The following is a 26,463-nucleotide window of genomic DNA, read 5'->3' as shown; positions in this document are numbered from 1 at the left end:
CAGTGTACTATAGTATTTCTGAGCGACGTGTTAGCAGATGTTTGTTTTTTAAGTCAGATTCATATTGTCACTGCCAAGCTTTTAATTGCCTTTTTTCCACTGATGCTGAAAGGAAAAAGACAGACATCCTTTAGGTGAAATTACTGAAAGTCATTTTAAATTAAAAATATAGTAATTTGTGGTATTAAACATTTTTGTGTAAACTGAACCGTAAGTAATTCAAATCATTCAAAGCTTGTTGGTTTGCAGACTTCTGGTTTAGGCCAGGTAGCTGCAGGAGGCATCTGGTTCAGAGAGAAAACCTGTTTACCTGTCAACAATTCAATAAATATAGGTTTAATACAGTGCTTTTTAGTTACAGTTTGTGAACGAATTCAATTAATGCTGTCAACAACATTCCCCAGTCCCCACATTTTAAAAAAGGTTGCTATAATACTATACTACACATGAGTATCAGGCTATTATGCATGTTGTTAAGTTGTCTTGTGGCAACTGACGAAGATATATGAGCTTGTGTGTGTGTGTTATATTGTTATATGGTCTTATAAAATCTTGTATGTGCCCCTTTTTCAATTTTGAGCACCTGCCCCTTCAAGGGTCTCTGCACGTCCCTGCTGTGCTGACCTCAAGGGAAATTTCATTTCACAATCTAGGGCCCAAGACAGACAAGAGTCTAGATGAGTGTCTTCCTCATACCTTCAGCAGTGGAGGGGCAGTACTGGAGCGTGGGAGAGTGTGAGGTGCAGTGTGAGGTATAATAAGGGCTGTCAGGTAGGATGGTTAAACCCCATGTTTTGCTTTGTAGGCCAGCATCAGTATTTTGAATCTAATGCTGGCAGCTACTGGGAGCTAGCTGGGAGTGTGATGATGTGGGAGAATTTGGGAAGGTTGAAAACCAGTCGTGCCGCTAATTCTGTATCAGTTGTAGAGACCGTATGGCATTCAGAGGTAGACCTGCTAGAGGAGAATTCCAGTAATTCAGTCATGAGTACTTGAAACTGAACAAGTATCTGGTGGCCTGTGTTGAAGGAAAAGGGTGAATCCATCTGATATTGAAGAGAAGGAATCTACATGAGATCGAGAGAAGAGTTCGTTGTCTAGAGTTACTACAAGATTTCAGGCAGTTGTGGAAGGAGAGACCTGAGATTCTGACGAAGAACAAAAAAGGATCGGTCAAGTATTTTGCAGAAAACAGCAAACAATGATCAATGATCAATGATCAACCGGGAACAATGATGTTGGCTATTTATAAGAGTTGTGTCACCTTGTTTACGCATTGTTCCCGGTCACGCGGATTGAATCACGTGACACTCACCAAGTTATCTTGTGTAAAGGACCAAGTACTGAGCTCAGAGGGACACCAGTGGAGAGTCTGCGTGAAGCAGATGTAGATTCTTCTCAAGTCACTTGGTTAGACTGCTCATCAAAGTAGGAAGCAAACCATTTTAATGCTGAGCCCCGAATTCTAAGTCTCTTCAGGATGGACAGGTGAGTCTTGTGGTTAACTGTATCAAATGCTGCAGAGCGATCAAGGTGAATAAAAATAGCTTAGAGTTTTACTGATCTGGCCACATGTACCTTCTCAGAAACTGCCAGAAAGGCAATACTGGTTGATTTCTAGGAGGTTGTTCTGAGAAAGATGAAGTGATCACTGGTTGGACACACAGTGCTCCAGGACTTTAAAAAGAAATGAGAGAAGAGACACTGGTCTGTAGTTGCTGTTGTTTGCAGGATCAGCGGTGGGAAGAACCCTGGTTGTTTTAAAGACAGATGGTACATGACCATATGTAACTGTGCTATTTATGATATGAGAATTTAAGGTTAGAAGAGCATTTTGGACGGGAATTGGAACCAGTGGACAGGTGGTTGGATTACCTGTAGATATGATCTTGAGTCAGAGGGTAGAGAAAGTGTTGTGGTGGTGGAGAATATCTGGCAGATTGGCTCAATCTTCCCTGCTTACATCCCAAGATGGTGACACACTAGTTCGCAGTGGGCATGCTGGGTTCTGACCATTGTGCGTTTACAATGGTGAACAACTTCTCCACCTCAAAATTCGTCATCTAATTTAAGCCTGATAAGAACACACTAGAGAGACTCCACCACCTAGTGGACAGATCGTGGCACCACCAAGAGCCCACAGCCGGGCTTGTCGAAAGCAGTGTGCAACAAGCTGGAAGTGCGGCAAGCAAGCTGGGATTCTTGCTAGGCAAAAAGCTAAGCACAGCAGACCGGCGATATAGTCTCTGCTCCCGTCCAGCATACACTTGAACAATAAACTGGACTGTGACAGGAGAATGGTAGCTAAGCTTTCATCCCTGCTGGACAACATCTCCCACCCCATGCAGGAAACTATGACAGCAGGCTGCTGCACCCACGATGTGGGAAGGAGAGGTTCAGAAGGTCTTTTTTTCCCAACTGCTGTCAGACTCCACAACAAAGACCTCACAGTTGGCCACACACACACAGACAAACAAACACACACTGGCACGCAAACACAAACATCAAATACACCATGGTAGTCACCAATTGTATACCTCACCTTTGTTCTATCCACTTTCTGCCATGACAATGCAATTTCCCACTTGTGGGACTAATAAAGGTTGATCTTTTCTTATTGTCCAAGACTGCTTCTAATCTCCCGGGAAGAGATAAGACATTTCTGCATTTATATTTTCACTGAAACTTGGATGCTCGATGGCACCACAGACTCTGCTATCCATCTAGACACGCTAACCTGCTTCCGCCCTGACAGATTGCTGCTCCTTGGGTAGTTTCAAATTAGTATGAGCTGTAGCTGATAATACATTTAAATTTACAGCATTTATCAGACACCCTTATCTAGAGTGACTTACAATCAGTAGTTACAGGGACAGTCCCCCCCGGAGCAATATAGGGTTAAGTGTCTTGCTCAGGGACACAATGGTAGTATGTGGGATTTGAACCTGGGTCTTCTAGTTCATAGGCAAGTGTGTTACCCATTAGGCTACTACCACCTTGTTCAGAGCTTGTAGAAGTTTTACAGTCAGATGCAGACCATTCTACATCTTGAGAGAGTTCACTGCCATAATCATCATTGCAGTATACATCCCGCCTAGCACTAGCAACAATACTAAAGCTCAGTGAACTCTACAACATCATCAGCAACCTGCAGACAGTCTACCCGGATGGCTTTTTCATTGTCGCAGGAGACTTCAACAACACAAACTTCAAAACAGTACTACAAAATTCCATCAGAACATTGATTTTGCAGGGGACAAAATGCTAGACCACGTTTACACAAAGATCCAACGTGCAGGCAAGGCTACACCCCTCACCCACCTCGGACAATCGGACAACATTTCCATACCTCTCACCCCATCTTACATACCCATTATCAAGCAGCTATCAGAGAGGTAAGAATGTGGCCCCCATCCACTCCACAGACAATGCAGTCTGTCCTATATTTAACTCTCTCCCATCTAGATGAAAAAAAAAAAAGACACTTACGACAGAATGCTGTTTATTGACTTCAGCTCGGCATTCAATACTGTCATCTCTCAGAAACTGGTATTCCTTAGGGATTACAGTATTGAATGCCTTGCTGAAATCAATAAACAGCATTCTGTCGTCTTTTTTTGAACATGCTGGGAATATACTCTCTATTCTGCAGCTGGATCTTAGATTTCCTATCAGACAGGCCTCGGTCTGTGTCTATAGGAAATAACACTTCAGGCCTTGGGACAGTGGTAGCCTGGCAGATAAGGATTCTGAGGTGCCACAAAGCACTGTCCCCAAACACTGCTCCCCAGGCGCCTTTCATGGCTGCCCACTTATCAAGAAAAGGTGATAGGTTAAAAGCCTAGGACACATTTCATTATGTGCACCGTGTGCTGGGTTGCGTTTTACAATGACAATCAACATGTTCAAACATAAGGATGCCCATCGGTACACTTGGTACCAGGGTAGCCTAGGTAGCGGGTTGATGATTGACTTTGTAGTTGTATCATCTGACCTGCGACCATATGTTTTGGACACTCGGGTGAAGAGAGGAACGGAGCTGTCAGCTGATTACCACCTGGTGGTGAGTTGGATCAGATGGCAGGGGAAAATGCCATGTAGACCTGGCAGACCCAAACGTATAGTGAGGGTCTGCTGGGAATGCCTAGCAGAAGAGGATCTTCAATTCCCACCTCCAGCATAGCTTTGACTGCGTCCCAAGAGGCAAAGGGGCAGAAGTTTCTGAGGTAGTCAAACAGCTATACAGCAGCAGGTCCCCGGGGGTGGATGAGATCTGTCCTGGTATCTCATGGCTATGGATGTTGTAAGGCTGTCGTGATAGAATTTGACAATCTCCAGTTTGGTCTAGGAAAGCCTTGGGGTCTTGCCAGAGCAGCTGGTGGAGGTCACTGGGCAGAGGGCTGTCTGGGATTCCTTGCTTGGGATGCTGCTCCCGCGACCCGGATAAGCAGAGGAAGACCACGCCGACAATGGAGATGTTGTCATAAGGAGAAAAGGTACCTACTGTTTCTCATGCTTTTTCGGCCCAGTGAATTTCCAGCCCCTCCCCTAAAACATTATCTCCACCGACCGTCAGTATCTCTGTGATTGGATGATTGTATGTCCCTGGGTCTGGAGAGGAGCCATGCCAAAGACGAAGAGTGTTTTAAAGATTTTATTATACATTAAACATAACTTAGGCGAAACCCCATAGTAGTTCGGAAGGAACGTATGCTCAGCATTTTAATCCATTAGAACAAAAGCATCTACTCATTTTTACTCCGCCAACATGGACACTTTGATCAAGAAAGAGAAAAGAAGAAATTTGATTCAATCAACCTTCAGACCATACGTCAGTTTGCCAGAAGCTCAGATCTCCAGTTCCTGACTTTCTCACATCTTCCCTATTTTTCCCCCAGGTGTAATTACTGGATAGATGGCACCACAGCAGTAGACTGTTGGAACTGGAACACCACCACTGCTGGCCTTTTTTTATATCTCCATATTCATATAGTTTATCCACTTATAATAAACTATTTTGAGCTTTAAGTGTTTGTTTAATTTGTTTAACTGATGAACTTGTTGTCTGGTCCAACAGAAGATTTACTGTGTTGTGCCAAAACAGTCAAGGTGTAAACACAATCACCTATGAACTAGAAGACCACAAAGACCCAGGTTCAAACCACACTTACTACCATTGTGTCCCTGGGCAAGACACTTAACCTTGAGTGTCTCCAGGGAGACTGTCCCTGTCACTACTGGTGGTAAATTACTCTGGCTTAGGGCATCTGATAAATGCCACAATTGTAAATGAAAACACACAGAAGCAAGTCAGCGGAGTGTGATGCTTTGGACAATGTTTTATTGGGATGTTTTTGCATCCAAACTAGGGCTGCGCGATATATCGGAAAATTATCGTTATCGCGATAATAGTATATGCGATTTCTGTATTGCAAAGAGTTGCGATAAATGGAATTTATGCTGCGTCCGAAATCGCATAGTATGAACTATTGTTTCGAGCTGATGCCGCGAGGTCAGGAAAGGAGAAATCGGCTCCATCAGGAGGGTTTCGGAAAAACGCTTTTTATTTAACAGAAGCCAGTAGGTGGCGCCAACAGCCAATACCTAATACCAACACACACATCCTGAACCCTCACACATTTACCCGTAACATAGTTAACTATTTGCAGTACCCCAGTCCCCGGGTCCCGTCGGCATTTGGCAGACGCCCTTATCCAGAGCGACTTACAACGTGCTTAAGTTACCATCGATGAAGAGATCAATTCTGGTTCACTAGGACCCCAACAATGAATACATCTATTTTATTCACTCTGTTGTAGTTTCTGTACACAAGTTCGACAACAAGAAAATTACAATTTAATCTAAATATTCTTTAAAGAGGAAGGTCTTGAGCTGTCGTTTGAAGGTGCTCAGTGACTGAGCTGTTCTGACCTCGAGGGGAAGTTCATTCCACCACCGAGGGGCCAAGATGGAGAACAGTCTAGATGAATGTTTTCCTTTTACCTTCAGAGATGGAGGGACCAGGCGAGCAGTACTGGAGGCTCGGAGTATACGAGGTCCAGTGTGAGGTGTAATAAGGACTGTGAGGTAGGATGGTGCTACTCCATGTTTGGCTTTGTAGGCCAGCATCAGTATTTTGAACCTGATGCGTGCAGCTACTGGGAGTCAGTGGAGGGAGCGTAGCAGAAGGGTGGTGTGGGAGAATGCGAGACGAGTTGTATGTCCGAATTCAGGGTTGAAGATCAGTTGTGCTGCTGCATTTTGTATGAGTTGTAGAGGTCGGATGGTACATAGAGGAGGACCAGCTAGAAGAGTTACAGTAATCCAGTCGTGAGATTACTAAGGACTAAACCAGTAGCTGGGACGATAAGGACGATTTCGTCTGATATTGTAGAGAAGGAATCTACCTGAGCGGGAAAGATTGCAGGAGAAAGCTGTGAGTTGTCCAGGTAAATAGCAAGATCCTGATGTTGTGAATGAATATTAGTTCAGTTTTGGTGGGATTGAGTTTGAGGTGATGGGCTGCCATCCAAGATGAGATGTCGGTTAGACATGCAGAGATTTTGGAAGCAGCATGTAGATCTGAGGGAGGAAAAGAGAAGATGAGTTGTGTATCGTCGGCATAGCAGTGGTAGGATAATCCATGTGAGGAAATTACCTTACCAAGTAAAGGGAGAAAAGGAGAGGACCTAGCACTGAGCCTACGTGAGGCAGAGGTGAATCCTTTCCAAGTCACTTGGTAAGATTGATCATCAAGGTAGGAAGCAAACCATTGCCATGCTGAGCCCTGAATTCCAAGCCTCTTCAGGATTGACAAGAGAGTCTTGTGGTTAACGGTGTCAAATGCTGCATTGGTTCTTATTCGAGGAGAATAAGAACTAATGACAGTTTTGCCAATCTGGCCGCATGTAGCTGCTCGGTAACAGCCAGAAGGGCAGTCTCTGTAGAATGAGCTGTTCTGAAGCCAGAATGGTTAGGATCCAGGAGGTTGTTCTGTGATAGATGGAGTGATAGCTGATTGTTGACACAGCGCTCAAGGATTTTAGAAAGAAATGAGAGGAGGGAAACTGGTCTGTAGTTGCTGATGTCTGTAGGCTCAGCAGTGGATTTCTTTAGGATTGGAAGAACCCTGGCTGTTTTAAAGACAGATGGTACAAGGCAGATGGTACATGACATTGCGCTGTTTATGATTTAAGAAGTGAAAGGGATGAGGTCAGGGGAGATGGTTTGAAGCATTGCTGAAGGGATTGGAACCAAGGGATTTGCAAAGGGTAGAGTAGGATTTGTGGTTGAGAATGTCTCATAGATTTTTTCAATCTTCCCTGTGAAGAAGTTGGCAAAATCATCAGCTGTTAGGGAAGATGGGGCAGGGGGAGTCGGAGGGTTGAGTAGGGATAAGAAGATGTTGTGGAGTTTTGGAGGGTTGTGGGCAGCACAGTTTTGGATTTTTCATTACTTTTAGTTTTTATTTCGTTTAGATTTTTTTTTTCAAATTCAGTTTTAATTAGTTTTTAGAGGCAGATTTACTAGTTTTTATTAGTTTTGATATTTTGAAATTGCTTAGTTTTAGTTTAGTTTTTATTAGTTACAGTGTTAGTTTTAGTTTTTTTTTTTGTAAATTAGGATATTTGTCAGGTGCATGAATCAAAATCACCAGAATAGCCTTATCCATCTTAGCTCCAATAAGGTTATTGACTCTTGCAGCTCCAGGTGTTTTTAATTTTGGTTCGAGTGAAGTGGTGAACTTTTTGAAGGTAATCGAGTCACACAGTCGTGTAGACATTCCAGTCTTAATAAACATATTTAACCAATGCTTCTTCTCATTTGTGGTGTTCCTGCGTATTTACTAGCCAGCAGCTATTTGGTCCATTATGGATGCTGTAGTATCACGTTCCTTTCCCATGTTACCTGGCCTGGCTACCGCTTCTCTTTCGGGGAGGGCGGGCGAGAGGCTAGCTTGTTCAGGTACTCTCGGTTCGCCTTTTTGTGTGAGCTTTTCAAATGGACTTTCAGATTCGTGGGGTTTTTCCCCTTGAGAAGTATTCCACATATTGTATCACCTGCTTCTACAACAAGGCACTTACTTTTATTTTTGCCACTGTCATAATCAAAGAAATCCCAAATAGGACTTTCTTCCGCTTTCTTCCGACTTTCGCTTCAGCCATCATGCTAGCCAGCGGCGTCACGGACAGACTATGGACACGTGACGTCACAGACCACGTGTTACCATAATGGTCAAAAACCTGGCTTAAAACTGGCAGCGTGAAGTAAATAGATTTTAATTCAACCCAAAAGGCTTATTACAAAGACGAAAACGAAGGACGTTTTTGCTATAATATTAGTTCGTTTAAGTTCGTTTTGTATACACACAAAACAGTTTCAGTTAGTTTTAGTTTTTTTTTTTAACTCTTTATTTCAGTTAACGAAAATGCTTTTTCAATTCTAGTTTTAGTTTTATCGTTCGTTTTCGTTAACTATAATAACCTTGGTGGGCAGAGGCTTCCAGTTTTACCTTGTAGAAAGCAGTTTTAACAGAAGTGAGTTTAGTGGAAAATTTGTGCAGAAGATTCTGGTAATGCAATGGGTCTAAGTCAAGCTGTGATTTCTTGTATTTTCTCTCCACTGCTCAAAGTACTCTTTGATTACTGCGCAATGTATCGGAGAGCCAGGGCGCAAGGGGAGAAGTCCTTTTGGGTTTTGTTGATAGAGGACAGAGGTGATCCATGGAAAGGTGAGGTGAGGAAAGAGTTAACAGCTGTCTCTAGTGGTAAGGAGAAGAATGAATCAGAGGTTGGGAGATGTAAAAGAATGCAGGAAGATACAGATGAAGGTGACAGTTTGAAGGTTGTTTCGAATGAAGGATGGATGGGGGACAGTTGTGGATCCTGTAGGTAGAGTGAGTATGAAGGTCAGGAAGTGGTGCTCAGAAATGTGAAGGGGAGTGGAAGAAAGTTGGAAGTCCGAAGTTGGAGAAGGACGACTGAAGACCAGGCCCAGGACATTCCCTCCTTTGTGTGTTCCTTGACCAACAGAGATGTTTCATTGTGGTTAAATTACAGTTTGTGGTTAAATTACAGTTGTGGGAAAATGCCCTCTGTAAAGGTAAAAAATAACAACATCAACACATACATATACAACACATACTACCCTCATTCATACTATATAGAACATACTGTTTTAATGGTAGCGCAGTAAGTACAAATTCAAGTAATATGCGATTTCAGACGCAGGATTAATTTATGTGCCAAGAATTTGTGTGTCCAAATTTGACCAACCAGATGGGCCCTTACTATCTTTATACCCGCCTCCCAAGTAGGTGATATAATGCTATTGGCTAGACCCAAAAGGGCCTAGTGGAGTAGAGACAAGCGAGGAAAATGACAGCAGTGCAGAACTTGTGTCTAAAAAGAATGGTACATCAGAAATTTGGCAATATTTTGGCTTCAAGAGAGAAGACACGCCACAAATGCAGGTACTGTGTAAGTCGTGCCGAAAAACTGTGGTCACATCGAGAGGAAATACTACTAAAACGAAAAGCCACGTAACAATAAAAGAGTCATACAGTCAACCATCAATCAAGGTTTTACAAATGCAACGCCTTACGAAAAAACGTCAAAACTCCACAAGGAATTAACACACTATCACACGATTTTTAGACATGATGCCTGTTAACACCGTGAGCAAAGACGGTTTTGTGGGTCTAATTAACAAATTGGACCGAAGATATCAGCTGCCATCGAGAAATTATTTTTCTCATGTATCAATTCCACAGATGTACGACACTTGCGTGAAGACAGTGAGTTCCGAGCTGAGCCAAGTAGACTTCTACACTAACACCACTGACCTGTGGTCCAGTCACACGACTGAGCCCTACATTTCTTACTTAAGAATTTGAATTGAAAGCACGCTGTCTGGGAGTTGTGTACTTCCCCGAATCCCACACCAGCGAAAACATAGCACATGGGCTGCGGGATGTTTTAGCCAGTTGGAACTTAAAAGAGGAAAATCAAGTGTCCATTACAACGGACAACGGCACCAATGTGGTGAAGGCTACCGAACTTAATGATTGGGTCAGACTACAATGCTTTGGTCATCGCTTGCATCTGGCCATCGGTGAGTATTGAATGTTTGTATTTGCAATGATAAAAAAAATGTACAGTTGTTTGTATAGTTGCATGTAGTATAGACTTTGGATTGTGATATGTGGATATAGATTTTGGATATGTGACCCCACCTGTGAAAATCCGGCTAAAATCACCAAATCTAATTATGAAATAAAGAGCGTCAAAGTAGTCATAGCGAGAACATTGTCAACAATATGCCATATAGGTTTATAACAGGATAACTTGTGAAATTTGAGATTTTATTCACTTTACCTTTCCATCTTCTACCGGAAAATGGGATTACTTTGGGATTACTTTATGTGCAAAACAAATGGTGATTTGGGCGTTATTATTTTTGACTTTGACGCTAACTGTGCTGTCCTCACTACAGTGTGGAACTGAAGCTATACAGCCAGTTAAACTCTTCCCGCAAATAATGGCTTGAGTCGTCGTAAGTTTTCTTTTAAGCCATTTACTGTGACTTCATTTATTTACAGAGACAGAGTTTAACTGGCTGTATAGCTTCAGTTCCACACTGTAGTGAGGACAGCACAGTGAAAAGACATTGCATCTGTGGTGATTACAGTGTGGATTACATGCGATGGACCCAGATTACACACAACTGAATTCTAGTGTGGTCTTGACGAATTATAAGGAAACAGGATATGACCCATAACAACTTCCTGTACAAAATAAAAGCACTCGCTAAAAGTTTCTAACTTTGAACCTTTCAAAATAAAGTTGCACTCAAAGGATGCCTTAGAAGGCAGCACACTAACTCTGAGGTATTTTTTTCAATCCCCCAATGTGTCATATAGCACTTGAAATGGGAGAATGTAAGCTTTAATTTGGTATATGACACACAGTCAGGATATTTATGGTTCAAAGATGCATCAGTGTTGGAAATGTTTGTTTATAAATCGAAATGTCTCAAAAACCTGTTTTTCTGAGCCTGTAATTTGCCAAATCTTTGACATGGCCTTACTTGGTCAGTATTGAAGATATCAAGGTTACATTTTCAGTAAATGTTCTTTAAATTATGTAGCATTATTTTATGTATAAAACAGAGAGGGTCACATACTGTAATATTTAAGATAATGTGTTTATTTGGGAAAATATTTCACAGGTTAGCAAATTGTAGCTGACAATTTCAAATAGCTCACATCTCAAATGCTGTTATATTGTAATTATAATATTTATAATAATGTTTTTACACCCTGTATGTCCTTGTTTTGTTTTTTTCTTAACTCTTTAGAAAATGCTGCTAAAAGTGATGAGTACATTACTCAAGCTATTGGTCTCTGCAAAAAGTTAAAAAAAAAAAGAAATTTCTCCCACACCTGGAAGGGGACATAAGCGACCTTCTGTCAGCACACAGAAAGTCCAGACATTTAGTTCCTTATTGGCAGGACCTAGATGTACTGGAGTCTGTAAACCAGGCATTGCATCCTCTGCAATGCCTGCAAGTGTCTCATATGTGAAACCTGTACTTCTCTTGATGAACACCTCAATTCTTGCTGCAAAGGAAGAAGACAGTGATCTAACAAAGTCCATAAAGATGAAGATTCTAGAGTACATGAACACCAAGTATGACAACCCAGCAACTCAAGAACTGCTGGACATGACCTCCTTTATGGACCCCAGATTCAAAGCCAACTACATCAGCTGTGACAATTGAAGCAGTTGTGCCAAAGGTAAATGCTAATATGACAATAGTGACAAAATAATGCACTATAACTAAATGTGATTACAGTTACTTTATTTCTCTATTTTAGGTGCAAGACCTAAGTAATCAAGATCACCAGGGCATGGGTCCAACAGATGTCACCTTAAAGAAGGCCAAAAAGTCCCTGGGCAGTTTCTTCAAGACATCCCCAGCTCCATCATCTATGGAACCATCGCACACTGTGGAAGTTGAACTGAACAACTACATGATGTGTCCCACCATAGACAGTGAGATGGACCCTCTCACTTGGTGGCAAGTTCATCAGATCGACTTCACACACCGGAGTAAGCTGGCTAGGAAATATCTTTGTATACCAGCAAGCAGTTCACCTTCAGAGAGACTTTTCAGTACATCAGGAAAGGTGACGTGCCAACGCACGCTTAGAAACCTGCCAAAGTCAATATGCTAGTTTTCCTGACAAAAAAACTGGAATAAAATAGCTTTGACAGTTAAGGACATATAGTATGGCATTGTGCCAAAATAGGTTTACATGTTACTTAATGTTTACATGTTAATATTATTTTTTATTTATGTGGATGTTGACAATATGTTTGTTTCCACTACATAACAATTTATTTAAGGCCTGTACACTTTGTTTAAAAGTATTTTCTCAGCAGCATCAGGAAGAGGCTGAACAGGCTGATCCAGAAGGCCAGCTCTGTTCTAGGATGCCCTCTGGACCCAGTGGAGGTGGTGAGTGACAGGAGAATGGTGGCTAAGCTGTCATCCCTTTTGGACAACATATCCCACCTCATGCAGGAAACCCGTGAGCAGCTCCTCCACTGAGCAGCTTCAGTGGCAGGCTGCTGCACCCACGATGTAGGAAGGAGAGGTTCAGAAGGTCTTTTTTTCCCCAACCGCTGTCAGACTCTATAACAAAGACCTCACAGTTGACCACACACACACAGACAACGAAACATTCACTCTTTCTTCACAACAATTCTTGTTGGTTCCAGTATGTTACCACAATGTATAGGTGTGGTTATATCTAATTTCTTCAGTTTAACGACTGCGAAACACTTATAGAGCTTTTCATCAGTATGTAAACGTTCATTACATTTGAGTGATGCTGGTGTAAAACTCTTCCCACATTGTACAACCTGGTAGGGCTTCTCTCCAGTATGTGTTCTTGTGTGTATTTTAAGGTTTTCTGCTTTTGCTAAATTCTTCCCACATTGTACACACTGGTACGGCTTCTCTCCAGTATGTGTCCTCGTATGTATTTTAAGGTTTGATGCTTGTGTAAAACTCTTCCCACATTGTACACACTGGTATGGCTTCTTTTTTGAAAAGGTTCTCTGTTCTGTTTCAAGAATCTTTACTTCTTTTAAACTGTCGTTATACTTGTGGAACTGGTGTAACTTTTCTTCAGTTTGATCAGCGAATTCCATTTCCTGATCTGTAAAAACAAAACAACCATAAGCCACCATAGACATGCTTCAGCCTGATTAATCAAATAACATGACATTTTAAGCAGAGGTCCTGGACAAATTTAGTGAGGAATAAAGTGGATATTGAAAGTGAAACATTCATTCAAGGTGAGTGTGCTGTGCATCACAATGACAAAAACAGTCTCTCAACAAAATGTGTCCTATGCCCTTAGTAAGCAATGGGCAGCCATGAAAGCACCAGTGGAGCAGAATGACAGGGGACAGTCCCCACATTCATGACAGGGGACGTCATTGGCAACTTACCGGTTCGGGATTTGAACCTGCAACTAGGAATTTGAGATAAGGCATAAAATTCATATAGCGATATAAATTTAACCATAGACGATATATATTACGGTATATAATTTTGTAAGTACATTTAAACGTACGTTTTTGAAAGGGTAACGGGTCCATAGCAAAAACACTGCTGCATAAACGTTTTACAGATACATCAACATATAACATAACCTCATACCATATTTTGTGTTTTCAGCTATAGACTTTACATAAAAATTTTTATCATGCAGTCCCTCCAGGATTCCAAGATTTTATTTTGTGACATTTTAAATCATAATGACTATATTGCACAGGGCACCAAACAGGCTAGAACCACTCCAGGCCATTTCCATACACGCTGTCAGTACCCAATCGCAGGCACCGAACTGTTCGGGCAAATGGTCTGGATTGGGCACCGACATGCGTACTGCACTTAGTAAACCCGGAAGTGCGCAGCAACAGGCGGAATACTTACAAATTAATTGATTGCAGACCCAAAAAAAAGTTATTTTTTAAGACCTTTAATCTCTAGATTAAATAACTATAAAATGACTTGTAATCCTTTAAAGTATTATTTTAGTAAATAGCTGTAGATAATAAAAGATTATAAGGCCTCATCCACCCAGATGTTCAAAACGAATGCCCTCTGAACACCATCTGCATTTCTGCTGTTTTGTAGCCGCCTTCGATTGCCGTTTCACTGGTGTTTGCTTGATGCTGTTGAACACTTGCAGTTTAACGTCAGTCAGGATTTAATCAGAAATAGACTGCAATAAAACATGGAATGCAGTGTTTATTTAACACCATCCAAACACACAGCTAACTGAATGCTGGTGCTGAACGCCCATGTGGACAAATTGATTTGCTTCAACGAGCAGAGAAACGGTCAAATTACAGTCTGCATTAACGTAACGCGACGAAGCCTGATTCAGACATTGGAGTGAACAAGGCCTTAATAAAAACCAAAACCTGGACTGTGAAACATGAGGGCTGCATATACTAGACCTTTCCAAAATAAAATTTCTAAATGTATAAAAAGCTCCATCACACTATTACAGTCTGTGAAAATATATATGTGTGTATGAAATAGATATTTACAAAAATTCACGCGCTATCTGAAATGCTTACAATTTATTTCACTCACCTGAATGAATCACATCATCCAAGTCCTGCTTCTCATCATTCACTGTTAGTTCCACAGTTTCTACCCAATTCACAGGTGTGATGATATCTGATTTCTTCAATTTCTTCTCTGTACGCTTGTCGGCCTTTTCTTCAGTATGTAAATGTTGATGATGTTTGAGTTGATCTAATGTTCTAAAGCCTTTAGAGCAAAGAGTGCACTGGTACATATTTTCAAGATGTATCTTCTTGTGTGTAATAAGGTTTGATGCTCGTGCAAATCTCTTCCCACATTGTACACACTGGTAGGGCTTCTCTCCAGTATGTGTCCTTTTGTGAATTGTAAGGTTTGCTGCTTTTGCAAATCTCTTCCCGCATTGTACGCACTGGTAGGGCTTCTCTCCAGTATGCGTCCTCGTGTGTATTTTGAGCTGTGATGCATCTGAAAAACACTTCCTACATTGTACACACTGGTAGGGTTTCTCTCCAGTATGTATCCTCTTGTGACTTTTAAGGTTTCCTGCTTTTGAAAATCTCCTCCCACACTCTTCACACTGGTAGGGCTTCTCTCCAGTATGTGTCCTCTTGTGTGTTATAAGCTGTGATGCTTGTGTAAAACTCTTCCCACATTGTACACACAGGTATGGCTTCTCTCCAGTATGTATCCTCTGGTGTGTTTTTAGACTGAATGCTTGTGTAAAACCTTTCCCACACTCTTCACATTGGTAAGGCTTCTCTTTTAAAAAGTTTCTCTGTCCTGTTTCAAGAATCTTTACTTCTCTTAAGCTTCTCTTGTTGAACTGGTGCAAAATATCCTCAGTATCCTCTTTACATTTTTGAACAGCGAATTTCATTTCCTGATCTGTAAAAACAAACAACTGTAAGCCACCAAAGATAAGTTTGAGCCTGATCAATCAAATGACATACATTTATAAGCAGGGGTTTCGGACAAATTTAGTAAGGAATCACAATGACAAAAACAGTCTCACAACAAAGTGTGTCCTCTGCCCTTAGTAAGCAGTGGGCAGCCATGAAAGCACAAGTGGAGCAGAATGTGGGGACAATCCCTTGTAAAAGGGGACGTTATTGGCACCTTACAGGTTCAGGATTTGAGCCCGCAACTAGGACTTTGAGATAAGGCATAAAATTCATATAGCGATATAAATGTAACCATAGACGGTATATATTATGGTATATAATTTTATAAGTACATTTAAACGTAACAGTTTTTGAAAGGGTAACGGGTCCATAGCAAAAACACTGCTGCATAAACTTTTTACAGATACATCAACATATAACATAACCTCATACCATATTTTGCGTATTCAGCTATAGACTTTACATAAAAAATAGTCAGAAAATACAGTACGCTTGTTCATATTTTATCATGCAGTCCCTCCAGAATTCCAAGAATTTATTTTGTGATATTTCAAATCATAATGACTATATTGCACAAAGCACCAAACAGGCTAGAACCACTCCAGGCCATTTCCATACACGCTGTCTGAACTGTTCGGGCAAATGGTCTGGATTGGGCACCGACATGCGTACTGCACTAAGTAAACACAAAAGCTCACAGCAACAGGTGGATTACTTACAAATTAATTGATTGATTGCAGAAAACCTAAACTGGGGAACACGAGGGCTGCATATACTGGACCTTTCCTGAATAATATACAGGGAGTGCAGAATTATTGGGCAAATGAGTATTTTGTCCACATCATCCTCTTCATGCATGTTGTCTTACTCCAAGCTGTATAGGCTCGAAAGCCTACTACCAATTAAGCATATTAGGTGATGTGCATCTCTGTAATGAGAAGGGGTGTGGTCTAATGACATCAACACCCTATATCAGGTGTGCATAATTATTAGGCAACTTCCTTTCCTTTGGCAAAATGGTTCAAAAGAAGGACTTGACAGGCTCAGAAAAGTCAAAAATAGTGAGATATCTTGCAGAGGGATGCAGCACTCTTAAAATTGCAAAGCTTCTGAAGCGAGATCATCGAACAATCAAGCGTTTCATTCAAAATAGTCAACAGGGTCGCAAGAAGCGTGTGGAAAAACCAAGGCGCAAAATAACTGCCCATGAACTGAGAAAAGTAAAGCGTGCAGCTGCCAAGATGCCACTTGCCACAAGTTTGGCCATATTTCAGAGCTGCAACATCACTGGAGTGCAATACTCAGAGACATGGCCAAGGTAAGAAAGGCTGAAAGACGACCACCACAAGACACACAAGCTGAAACGTCAAGACTGGGCCAAGAAATATCTCAAGACTGATTTTTCTAAGGTTTCATGGACTGATGAAATGAGAGTGAGTCTTGATGGGCCAGATGGATGGGCCCGTGGCTGGATTGGTAAAGGGCAGAGAGCTCCAGTCCGACTCAGGCGCCAGCAAGGTGGAGGTGGAGTACTGGTTTGGGCTGGTATCATCAAAGATGAGCTTGTGGGGCCTTTTCGGGTTGAGGATGGAGTCAAGCTCAACTCCCAGTCCTACTGCCAGTTTCTGGAAGACACCTTCTTCAAGCAGTGGTACAGGAAGAAGTCTGCATCCTTCAAGAAAAACATGATTTTCATGCAGGACAATGCTCCATCACACGCGTCCAAGTACTCCACAGCGTGGCTGGCAAGAAAGGGTAACAGTAAAAGAAGAAAAACTAATGACATGGCCTCCTTGTTCACCTGATCTGAACCCCATTGAGAACCTCTGGTCCATCATCAAATGTGAGATTTACAAGGAGGGAAAACAGTACACCTCTCTGAACAGTGTCTGGGAGGCTGTGGTTGATGCTGCACGCAATGTTGATGGTGAACAGATCAAAACACTGACAGAATCCATGGATGGCAGGCTTTTGAGTGTCCTTGCAAAGAAAGGTGGCTGCTGATTTGTTTTTGTTTTGTTTTTGAATGTCTGAAATGTATATTTGTGAATGTGGAGATGTTCTATTGGTTTCACTGGTAAAAATAAATAATTGAAATGGGTATATATTTGTTTTTTGTTAAGTTGCCTAATAATTATGCACATTAATAGTCACCTGCACACACAGATATCCCCCTAAGATACCTAAAAATAAAAACAAACTAAAAACTACTTCCAAAAACATTCAGCTTTGATATTAATGCATTTTTTGGGTTCAATGAGAACATGGTTGTTGTTCAATAATAAAATTATTCCTCAAAAATACAACTTGCCTAATAATTCTGCATTCCCTGTAATGTATAAAAAGCTCAATCACACTATTAATGTCTGGGAAAATATGCATGTGTGAATGAAATATATATTTTCAAAAATTCACCCGCTATCTGAAATGCTTACAATTTATTTCACTCACCTGAATTAATCACATCATCCAAGTCCGGATTCTCATCATTCACTGTTACTTCCACTGTTTTCAACAAATTCACAGGTGTGATGATATCGGATTTCTTCAATTTCTTCTCTGTACGCTTGTCGGCCTGTTCTTCACTATGTAAATGTTGATGATGTTTGAGTTGATCTAATGTTCTGAAGCATTTAGAGCAAAAAGTGCACTGGTAGGTATTTACAGGATGTGTCCTCTTATGTTTTTTAAGGTATGATGCATCTGAAAAACTCTTCCCACATTGTACACACTGGTAGGGCTTCTCTTTAGTATGTGTCCTCTTGTGTCTTTTAAGGGTTCCTGCTTCTGCAAAACTCTTCTCACATTGTCCACACTGGTAGGGCTTCTCTCCAGTATGCGTCCTCTTGTGCGATTTAAAGTTTGATGCGCGTGTAAAACTCTTCCCACATTGTACACACTGGTAGGGCTTCTCTCCAGTATGTGTCCTCTTGTGCATTTTAAGGGTTCCTGCTTCTGCAAAACTCTTCCCACATTGAACACACTGGTAGGGCTTCTCTCCAGTATGTGTCCTATTGTGTATTTTAAGGGTTCCTGCTTCTGCAAAACTCTTCCCACATTGTCCACACTGGTAGGGCTTTTCTCCAGTATGTGTCCTCTTGTGCGATTTAAAGTTTGATGCATGTGGAAAGCTCTTCCCACACTCTTCACACTGGTAGGGCTTTTCTTTAGAAGAGTTTCTCGGTCCTGTTTCAAGGATCTTCACTTGTCTTAAACTGTCGTCATACTTGTTGAACTGGTGTAACTTTTCTTCAGTTTCCTCTTTACACCTCTGATCAGCAAATTTCATTTCCTGATCTGTGAAAACAAAAAACATAAGCCTCCATGTTTAAACCTGATCAATAAAATGACATGACATTTTAAACAGGGGTTTTGGTCACAATTAGCGAGAAATAAAGTGGGTATTAAAAGTGGGCAGCCATGAAAGCCACTAGTGGAGCAGAAAGTGGGGACAGTGCCTTGCACAAGGGGCTCAATGTATCAAATCATTTGGAATACCTTTTGACTACAGTAGGGCCCTATGATTTCCACGATACAGAAAACACGGCGGAATTCACGTTTCTGGTTTTCCGGTTGAGGCGGGACGTTGCACAGACCAACGTAATCTAAATGTGTGTTCAGCTGTGGCAAAGAGGCTGTCAGTTTGGAATGCAAACAAATCAGCAGATTTAAAACATGATTTTATTATTATGGTTTCGGTTCATTATCCAAGTGGGGGAAAAAAATTATTCCAGGTCTCCCCATTGTTTATTTATTCGCTGCTTTTTATGTTTTACATGCATGATTTCATTGAGCTTTTTAAAAATATTTCTTCACCTTTCACAAGGCAGTTGTGTAAAATAGGAATTCCCTGGGTATGAAGGACACTTCTTAACAAGTCTGGTCCTACTCCTCCTTTCTTAGTGAAACACCTCTGCCAGCAGGTCAGCACAGTCTCTGATGGAATATCTGAGGCTGTGGGCAGCAAGTTCTCAGTAGTTGCATCCATTACCTCAAAGTGAGCAAAAATAATGTTGCTAGATGTAATGATACTAGAGCATCATTACTGCTAATGGTTATGTCTGCCACATTTGTAATTAATGTAACTTATGTGGGTCTCCCCAGTTATTCATGACTTACTGATTATCCACAGCAACACAGTCAATACAGTTCCTTATATGAACAGAACTCCACTTACCTGAATATTCTTCATCATCCAACTTGTCCTTCACATCAATTCGTGTTGGTTCCAGAATTTTTCCACAGATCAGAGAATCTGGCGATATTTCTGGTTTAACATCTTTGACAAAAATACAGACACAATTACAGCCCATCGCCTCATAATGATTTCTCTTGAAATGTAATTGGGCGTTTTAAAAAGTGGGTTGGACAAAGCTTTGAAAAGATGTCTGCATTAAAACTGTGGGATGGGACAAAATGATGATATAGTTTGTAAATGTTTTCATTGTATTGTGCTTTAAGGAACCAACAGTACTTTGAAAAATGATTCTAAACTGTGTATACAGTAGCAGCAACAATTACTACTAATACTTCACACATTTAAAAGCATTGGTAGTGACAACATAACATAAAGAGGAGACAGGCTCATTATTATATGAAATGTGTCACACTCAAAATTAAAGTGGAAAAAGACACTACAGGCTGATCCAACATTGATGAAATGTCCTTAAATCATGGCATGCAGGGTATATTTGACGCCATGCGAACACGCAGCAAAATTAACGCTGGTGCTGAACGCCCATGTAGGCGCATTGATTTGCTTCAATGAGCAGAGAAACGATCAGATTACAGTCCGCAGTCAAGTAACGGCACGAAGGCTGCATATACAGAACTTTTCCTGAATGATATTTCTAAATGACTATTACAGTCTAAGAAAATGTGTATTTGTAAGAAATACATATTTACAAAAATTCACCATCTATCTGAAATGCTTAAATTTTATTCTACTCACCTGCATTAATCACATCAACCAAGTCCTGCCTCTCATCATTCACTGTTTCAACCAAATTCAAAGGTATGATATCTGATTTCTTCAATTTCTTCTCTGTATGCTTGTCGGCATTTTCTTCAGTATGTAAATGTTGGTAGATATTTGCAGTATGTGTCCTCTTGTGTGTAATAAGGTTTGATGCTTGTGTAAAACTCTTCCCACATTGTACACACTGGTAGGGCTTCTCTCCACTATGTATCCTCTTATGTGTAATAAGGTTTGATGCTCGTGCAAAACTCTTCCCACATTGTACACACTGGTAGGGCTTCTCTCCAGTATGTGTCCTCTTGTGAATTCTAAGGTATGATGCTTCTGCAAAACTCTTCCCACATTGTACACACTGGTAGGGCTTCTCTCCTGTATGTGTCCTCTTGTGAATTTTAAGGTATGATGCTTCTGCAAATGTCTTCCCACATTGTACACATTGGTGGGGCTTCTCTCCTGTATGTGTCTTCTTGTGGGTTATGAGCAGTGATGCTTGTGTAAAACTCTTCCAACATTGTACACACTGGTAGGGTTTCTCTTTTGAAAAGTTTCTCGGTTCTGTTTCAAGAATCTTTACTTCTTTTAAACTGTCGTTATACTTGTGGAACTGGTGTAACTTTTCTTCAGTTTGATCAGCAAATTTCATTTCCGGATCTGTAAAAACAAACAAGCATAAGCCACCATAGACATGTATGAGCCTGATTAATCAAATAACATGACATTTTAAGCAAAGATCTTGGGCACAATTAGTGAGGAATAAAGTGGATCCTGAAAGTGAAACATTCATTCACGGTGAGTGTGCTGTGCATCACAATGACAAAAACAGTCTCACAACTAAATTTGTCCTCTGCCTTTAGTAAGCAGTGGGCAGCCATGAAAGTATCTGCGGAGCAGAATGTGAAGACAGTCCCTTGTAAAAGGGGACGTCATTGGCACCTTACCTTTTTGGGATTTCAAGCTGCAACTAGAACTTTGCGATAAGGCATATAATTTTATAAGTAAATTTAAACATAACAGTTTTTGAAAGGGTAACGGGTCCATAGCAAAAATACTGCTGCAGAAACATATAACATAACCGTATACCATATTTTCTGTATTCAGCTATAGACTTTACATAAAAAATAGTCAGAAAATAATTGAGTAAACTAAGCTCAGAGGGTTACCGTGGGCGAGCAGCTAGTGGCCGGACTTTCACCCATGGGGCCCGGCCGGGCCCAGCCTGAACTGGATACATGGGCTCATCCAACTGTGGACCCAACACCCGCAGGAGGAACATGAAAGGTCTGGTGCAATGTGGATCAGGAGCTTTGGTGGGAGCTTTGGCAGGCCAATCCCCAAACAAGGAAACTGGCTATTGGGACATGGAACGTCACCTCTCTCACGGGGAAGGAGTTGGAGCTTGTGGAAGAGGTTGAGTGGTACTGGCTAGATATAGTCGGACTCACCTTGAAAAAATAGCATTGGCTCTGGATGTCCTCGAGAGAGGTTGGACACTCTCCTTTGCTGGAGTTGCTCCAGGTGAGAGGTGGAGGGCTGGGGTTGGCTTTTTGTTAGCCCCAAGACTCTCAGCTTGTTTTTTGGGGTTTACCCTGGGGGACAAGAGGGTAGCATCCCTGCTCCTTCAGGTCGGGGAAAGGGTCCTGACTGTTTGCGCTTTTCGACGAATAACAGCTCAGAGTACCCACACTTTTTGGAGTCCCTGGGATGAGTGCTAGATAGTGCTCCGACTGGGGACTCCATTGTCCTGCTGGGGGACTTCAACACTCACGTGGGTAATGACAGCATGACCTGGAGGGGCGTGATTGGTAGAAACGGCCCTCTAGATCTGAACTCAAGTGGTGGTTTGTTATTGGACTTCTGTACAAGCCACAGTTTGGCCATAACAAACACCATGTTCAAACATTAGGATGCCCATCGGTACACTCGGTACATCTAGGTTGCAGGTCGGTGATTAGGGGAGGTTAGGGGAGCAGTCAGGCTGAAGAAGGAGGCCTATGGGGCATGGCTGGTCTGTGGGTCTCCAGAAGCAGCAGACAGGTACCGGACGGCCAAGCAGGGTGCAGCAGTGGCAGTCACTGTCGCAAAATCTTGGGCATGGGAGGAGTCATGTGAGGCCATGGAGAAAGACTACCGATCAGCTCCAAAGAGGTTCTGGCAAACATTTCCGACGCCTCAGGAGAGGAAGGCAGCAACTTGCTCACACTGTTTACAGTGGGGTTGAGGAGCTAATGACATTGACTGGGGCTATAGTCGGGCGGTGGAAGGAATACTTTGAGGAGCTGGACGAGATCAGTCCTGGGTATCTCATGGCTATGGATGTTGTAGGGCTGTCATGGTTGACACATCTCTGGAACATTGCTTGGACATCGAGGGCAGTTCCGGTGGAGTGGCAGGCTGTGATGGTGGTGCCTGTTTTCCCAACTATAGGGAGATCCCACTCCTCAGCCTCCCTGAAAAGGTCTACTCCAAGGTACTGGTGAGGGGGGTCCAGTCAATAGCTGAATCTCGGATTGAGGAGGAGCAATGTGGTTTTCGTCCTGGCCGTGGAACTGTGGACCAGCTCTTTACCATTGCTGGGGTGATGGAGGGGGTATGGGAGTTTGCCCAAGCAATCCACATGTGTTTTGTGGATTTGGTGAAGGCTTATGACTGTGTCCCCAAGGGCACCCTATGGGGGGGGCGCTCCAAGAGTATGGGGTGGACGGCCTTTTGTTAAGGGCCATTCAGTCTCTGTACCAGAGGAGCATGAGGTTGGTCTGCATAGCCAGCAGTAAAGCGAGTGTGAAGCGCGTGGGATGAGGTCCAGCACCTCTAGATCTGAGACCATGGTTCTCAACCAGAAAAGGGTAGCTTGCCAACTCCGGGTCGGAAGAGAGGTCCTGCCTCAAGTGGAGGAGTTTAAGTATCTCAAGGTCTTGTTCACGAGTGACAGATAAAGGGAGCAGGAGGTCGACAGGTGGATTGGGGCAGCGTCTGCAGTGATGCTGGAGGCTGAACCGATCTGTCATGGTGAAAAAGGAGCTGAGCAAGAAAGCAAGGCTCTCGATTACGGTGGTAGTAGTCTAGTGGGTAACACACTCACCTATGAACCAGAAGACCCAGGTTCAAATACCATTTACTACCAATGTGTCCCTGAGCAAGACACTTAACCCTAAGTTGCTCCAGGGGGACTGTCCCTGTAACTACTGATTGCAAGTCGCTCTGGATAATGATGTAAAAGCTGTAAATGATTTACTGCTGTTGGAGGTGGCTGGGGAGAGGGATTCTGTCTGGGATTCCGTACTTGGGATGCTGCCCCCACAACACGGACGAGGAAAAATAATAATAATAAAAATACCTGGTTCAGATGTTCGTGTGAACAAGGCCTTAATAAAAACCAAAACCTGGACTGGGGAACATGAGGGCTACATGTACAAAACATTTCCTGAATAATATTTCTAAATGTATAAAAAGCTCCATCACACTATTACAGTCTGGGAAATTTTGTATTTGTGTGTATGAAATACATATTTACAAAAATTCACCCTCTACTTGAAATACCTAAAGGTTATTTCACTCACCTGAATGAATCACACCATCCAAGTCCTGCTTCTCATTGTTCACTGTTACTTCCACAGTTTCAACCCAATTCACAGGTGTGATGAAATATGATTTCGTCAATTTCTTCTCTGTATGCTTGTCGGCCTTTTCTTCTTTATGTAAATGTTGATGATGTTTGAGTTGATCTAATGTGCTAAAGCCTTTAGAGCAAAGAGTGCACTGGTACATATTTGAAAGATGTGTCATCTTGTGTCTTTTAAAGCATGATGCATCTGAAAAACTCTTCCCACATTGTATACATTGGTAGGGCTTCTCTCCAGTATGTGTCCTCTTGTGTGTTATAAGCTGTGATGTTTGTGTAAAACTCTTCCCACATTGTACACACTGGTATGGCTTCTCTCCAGTATGTGTCCTTTTGTGAATTTTAAGGTATGTTGCTTCTGCGAAACTCTTCCCACATTGTACACACTGGTAGGGCTTCTCTCCAGTATGTGTCCTCTTGTGTCTTATAAACTCTGATGCTTGTATAAAACTCTTCCCACATTGTATACACTGGTAGGGCTTCTCTCCAGTATGTGTCCACTTGTGTGTTTTAAGCTGTGATGCTTGTGTAAAACTCTTCCCACATTGTACACACTGGTAGGGCTTTTCTCCAGTATGTGTCCTCTTGTGTATTATAAGGTGTGATGTTTGTGTAAAACTCTTCCCACATTGTACACACTGGTATGGCTTCTCTCCAGTATGTGTCCTTTTGTGAATTTTAAGGTTTGCTGCTTTTGCAAATCTCTTCCCACACTCTTCACACTGGTAAGTGTTCCCTTTAGAATGTTTTCTCTGTCGTATTTCAAGGATCTTCACTCGTCTTAAACTTTCGTCATACTTGTTGAACTGGTGTAACTTTACGTCAGTTTCCTCTTTATACCTCAGATCAGCAAATTTCATTTCCTGTTCTGTAAAAACAAAAAACATAAGCCTCCATGTTTAAACCTGATTAATAAAATGACATGACATTTTAAACAGGGGTTTTGGTCACAATTAGAGAGGAAAAAAAGTGGGTATTGAAAGTGAAACTGTTTTTGTTACCTGCTAGGTCACCACTGTGTCAAAGCATAAAACTCAGTGGTTTCAATATTGAAATTAAATATTAAAACAATTGCTCAGTGCATCAAATAATTTGGAATACCTTTTGACTACAGAAAACACAAAGGAATTGCAGAATCTAACAAATGAAAGGGAATCTGACAAATCTGTTGTAAAATGCAGAATGTATCATTCACATTTCTGGCCGCTGCAGCCCACTACACGACAGAAAAGTGAAAAGAAGTGAATATGGTCACTTATAAAATTCCTACTGATATCCAGATCCCTAAAAGCCCCTCAAATCTTTTTAACTCCACTCACCAGAATATTCTTCATCATCCGACTCTTTCTTCACAACAATTCCTGTTGGTTCCAGTATTTTACCGCAGTTCAGAGATGTGATGGTATCTGGTGATATTTCTGGTTTAACATGTGTGCTGCTCTGGTCTACACTCCTCAGATCAGCAGGTAACAGAGACAGACTGGGATCCATCTTGGGACCTTGGAATGAAGCAGAAGGTTATTTCAACTATGATCATATCACCAATAATCATTCTAGAATCATTTTCTGCAGAACACATTCACAGTATTCCTATAAAATACACATAAATAGACAACGCAGATTTCTGATATTACATAAAGACACACAGTCACCTTTGTAAATAATTCCCAGGAGATTCCTCAGTTGCAGCTAATTTTACAGCGAGCACAACCAACTCCAGCTTCTCTCTGTTCACATAAAAAGGCTTGTAGCTCATGTGAGCTGCTGCAGTCTTTTACAGACAATCACAGCAGAGTGTTTTCTTATTTAAATGTGATTGGTGATGTTGGAAATGTGTTGGATAAAGAACAGTGAAGAAAAAGTCTCCACATTAAATGTGTGAATGATCCCAGACATCAGTCTGAATGAGCATTTAGCTGCTAACGTGAAACTACTTTAGCATAACTGTATCTGTTGCTGTTAAACCTGTTCACCAGCCCACTGGACACAAACTACTTACATTTAAGCTTTTTAAAAACCAATAAAAAGTGTCAGAAGAACATTTTGTCTGTATGTGTCTGTGTGTTGAGCGAGTTTAAATCAACCCGCTCCTCCCTCACCAGACCGCCACTTTAAACAGTCCAAATAACACGCGTTTCTACATTTTATTATATTTTATGTAGAATAAAATTACTTACCAATACCCAAAATCATAAAATTCTCCAAAATGGATAATGTACGTCAGCAGGGAGACTCGCGTGTGCACTTGTTTGTGTTTTACTTGGTTTTACTGCAGATGTAAACAGAAGCAGATTCGTCAAACGGCAGCAGATTCGTCAATTTCATCAAAT

General features: G+C 41.6%; 1 protein-coding gene across 1 annotated transcript in view; it reads right to left on the bottom strand.

The window, feature by feature from the left end:
• Positions 1 to 9,163: 9,163 nt before the first annotated feature.
• Positions 9,164 to 26,463, bottom strand: part of LOC114783393 (zinc finger protein 208-like) — a gene marked incomplete at its 5' end in the record, with an annotated part of 43,786 nt that continues 26,486 nt past the window's right edge. The window contains 6 exons of the mRNA XM_028968866.1: positions 9,164 to 13,228; positions 14,680 to 15,519; positions 17,988 to 18,833; positions 19,714 to 19,815; positions 20,488 to 21,165; positions 24,072 to 24,846. Coding sequence (XP_028824699.1) covers positions 12,750 to 13,228; positions 14,680 to 15,519; positions 17,988 to 18,833; positions 19,714 to 19,815; positions 20,488 to 21,165; positions 24,072 to 24,846 — 3,720 coding nt within the window. The remainder of the gene's footprint in view (positions 13,229 to 14,679; positions 15,520 to 17,987; positions 18,834 to 19,713; positions 19,816 to 20,487; positions 21,166 to 24,071; positions 24,847 to 26,463) is intronic.

Source organism: Denticeps clupeoides, unplaced genomic scaffold (genome assembly GCF_900700375.1).
Source record: "Denticeps clupeoides unplaced genomic scaffold, fDenClu1.1, whole genome shotgun sequence".
Taxonomy (NCBI): Eukaryota; Metazoa; Chordata; class Actinopteri; order Clupeiformes; family Denticipitidae; genus Denticeps; species Denticeps clupeoides.
Note: the sequence above shows the minus strand (reverse complement) of the source record. Positions and strands in the feature narration are given on the sequence as shown.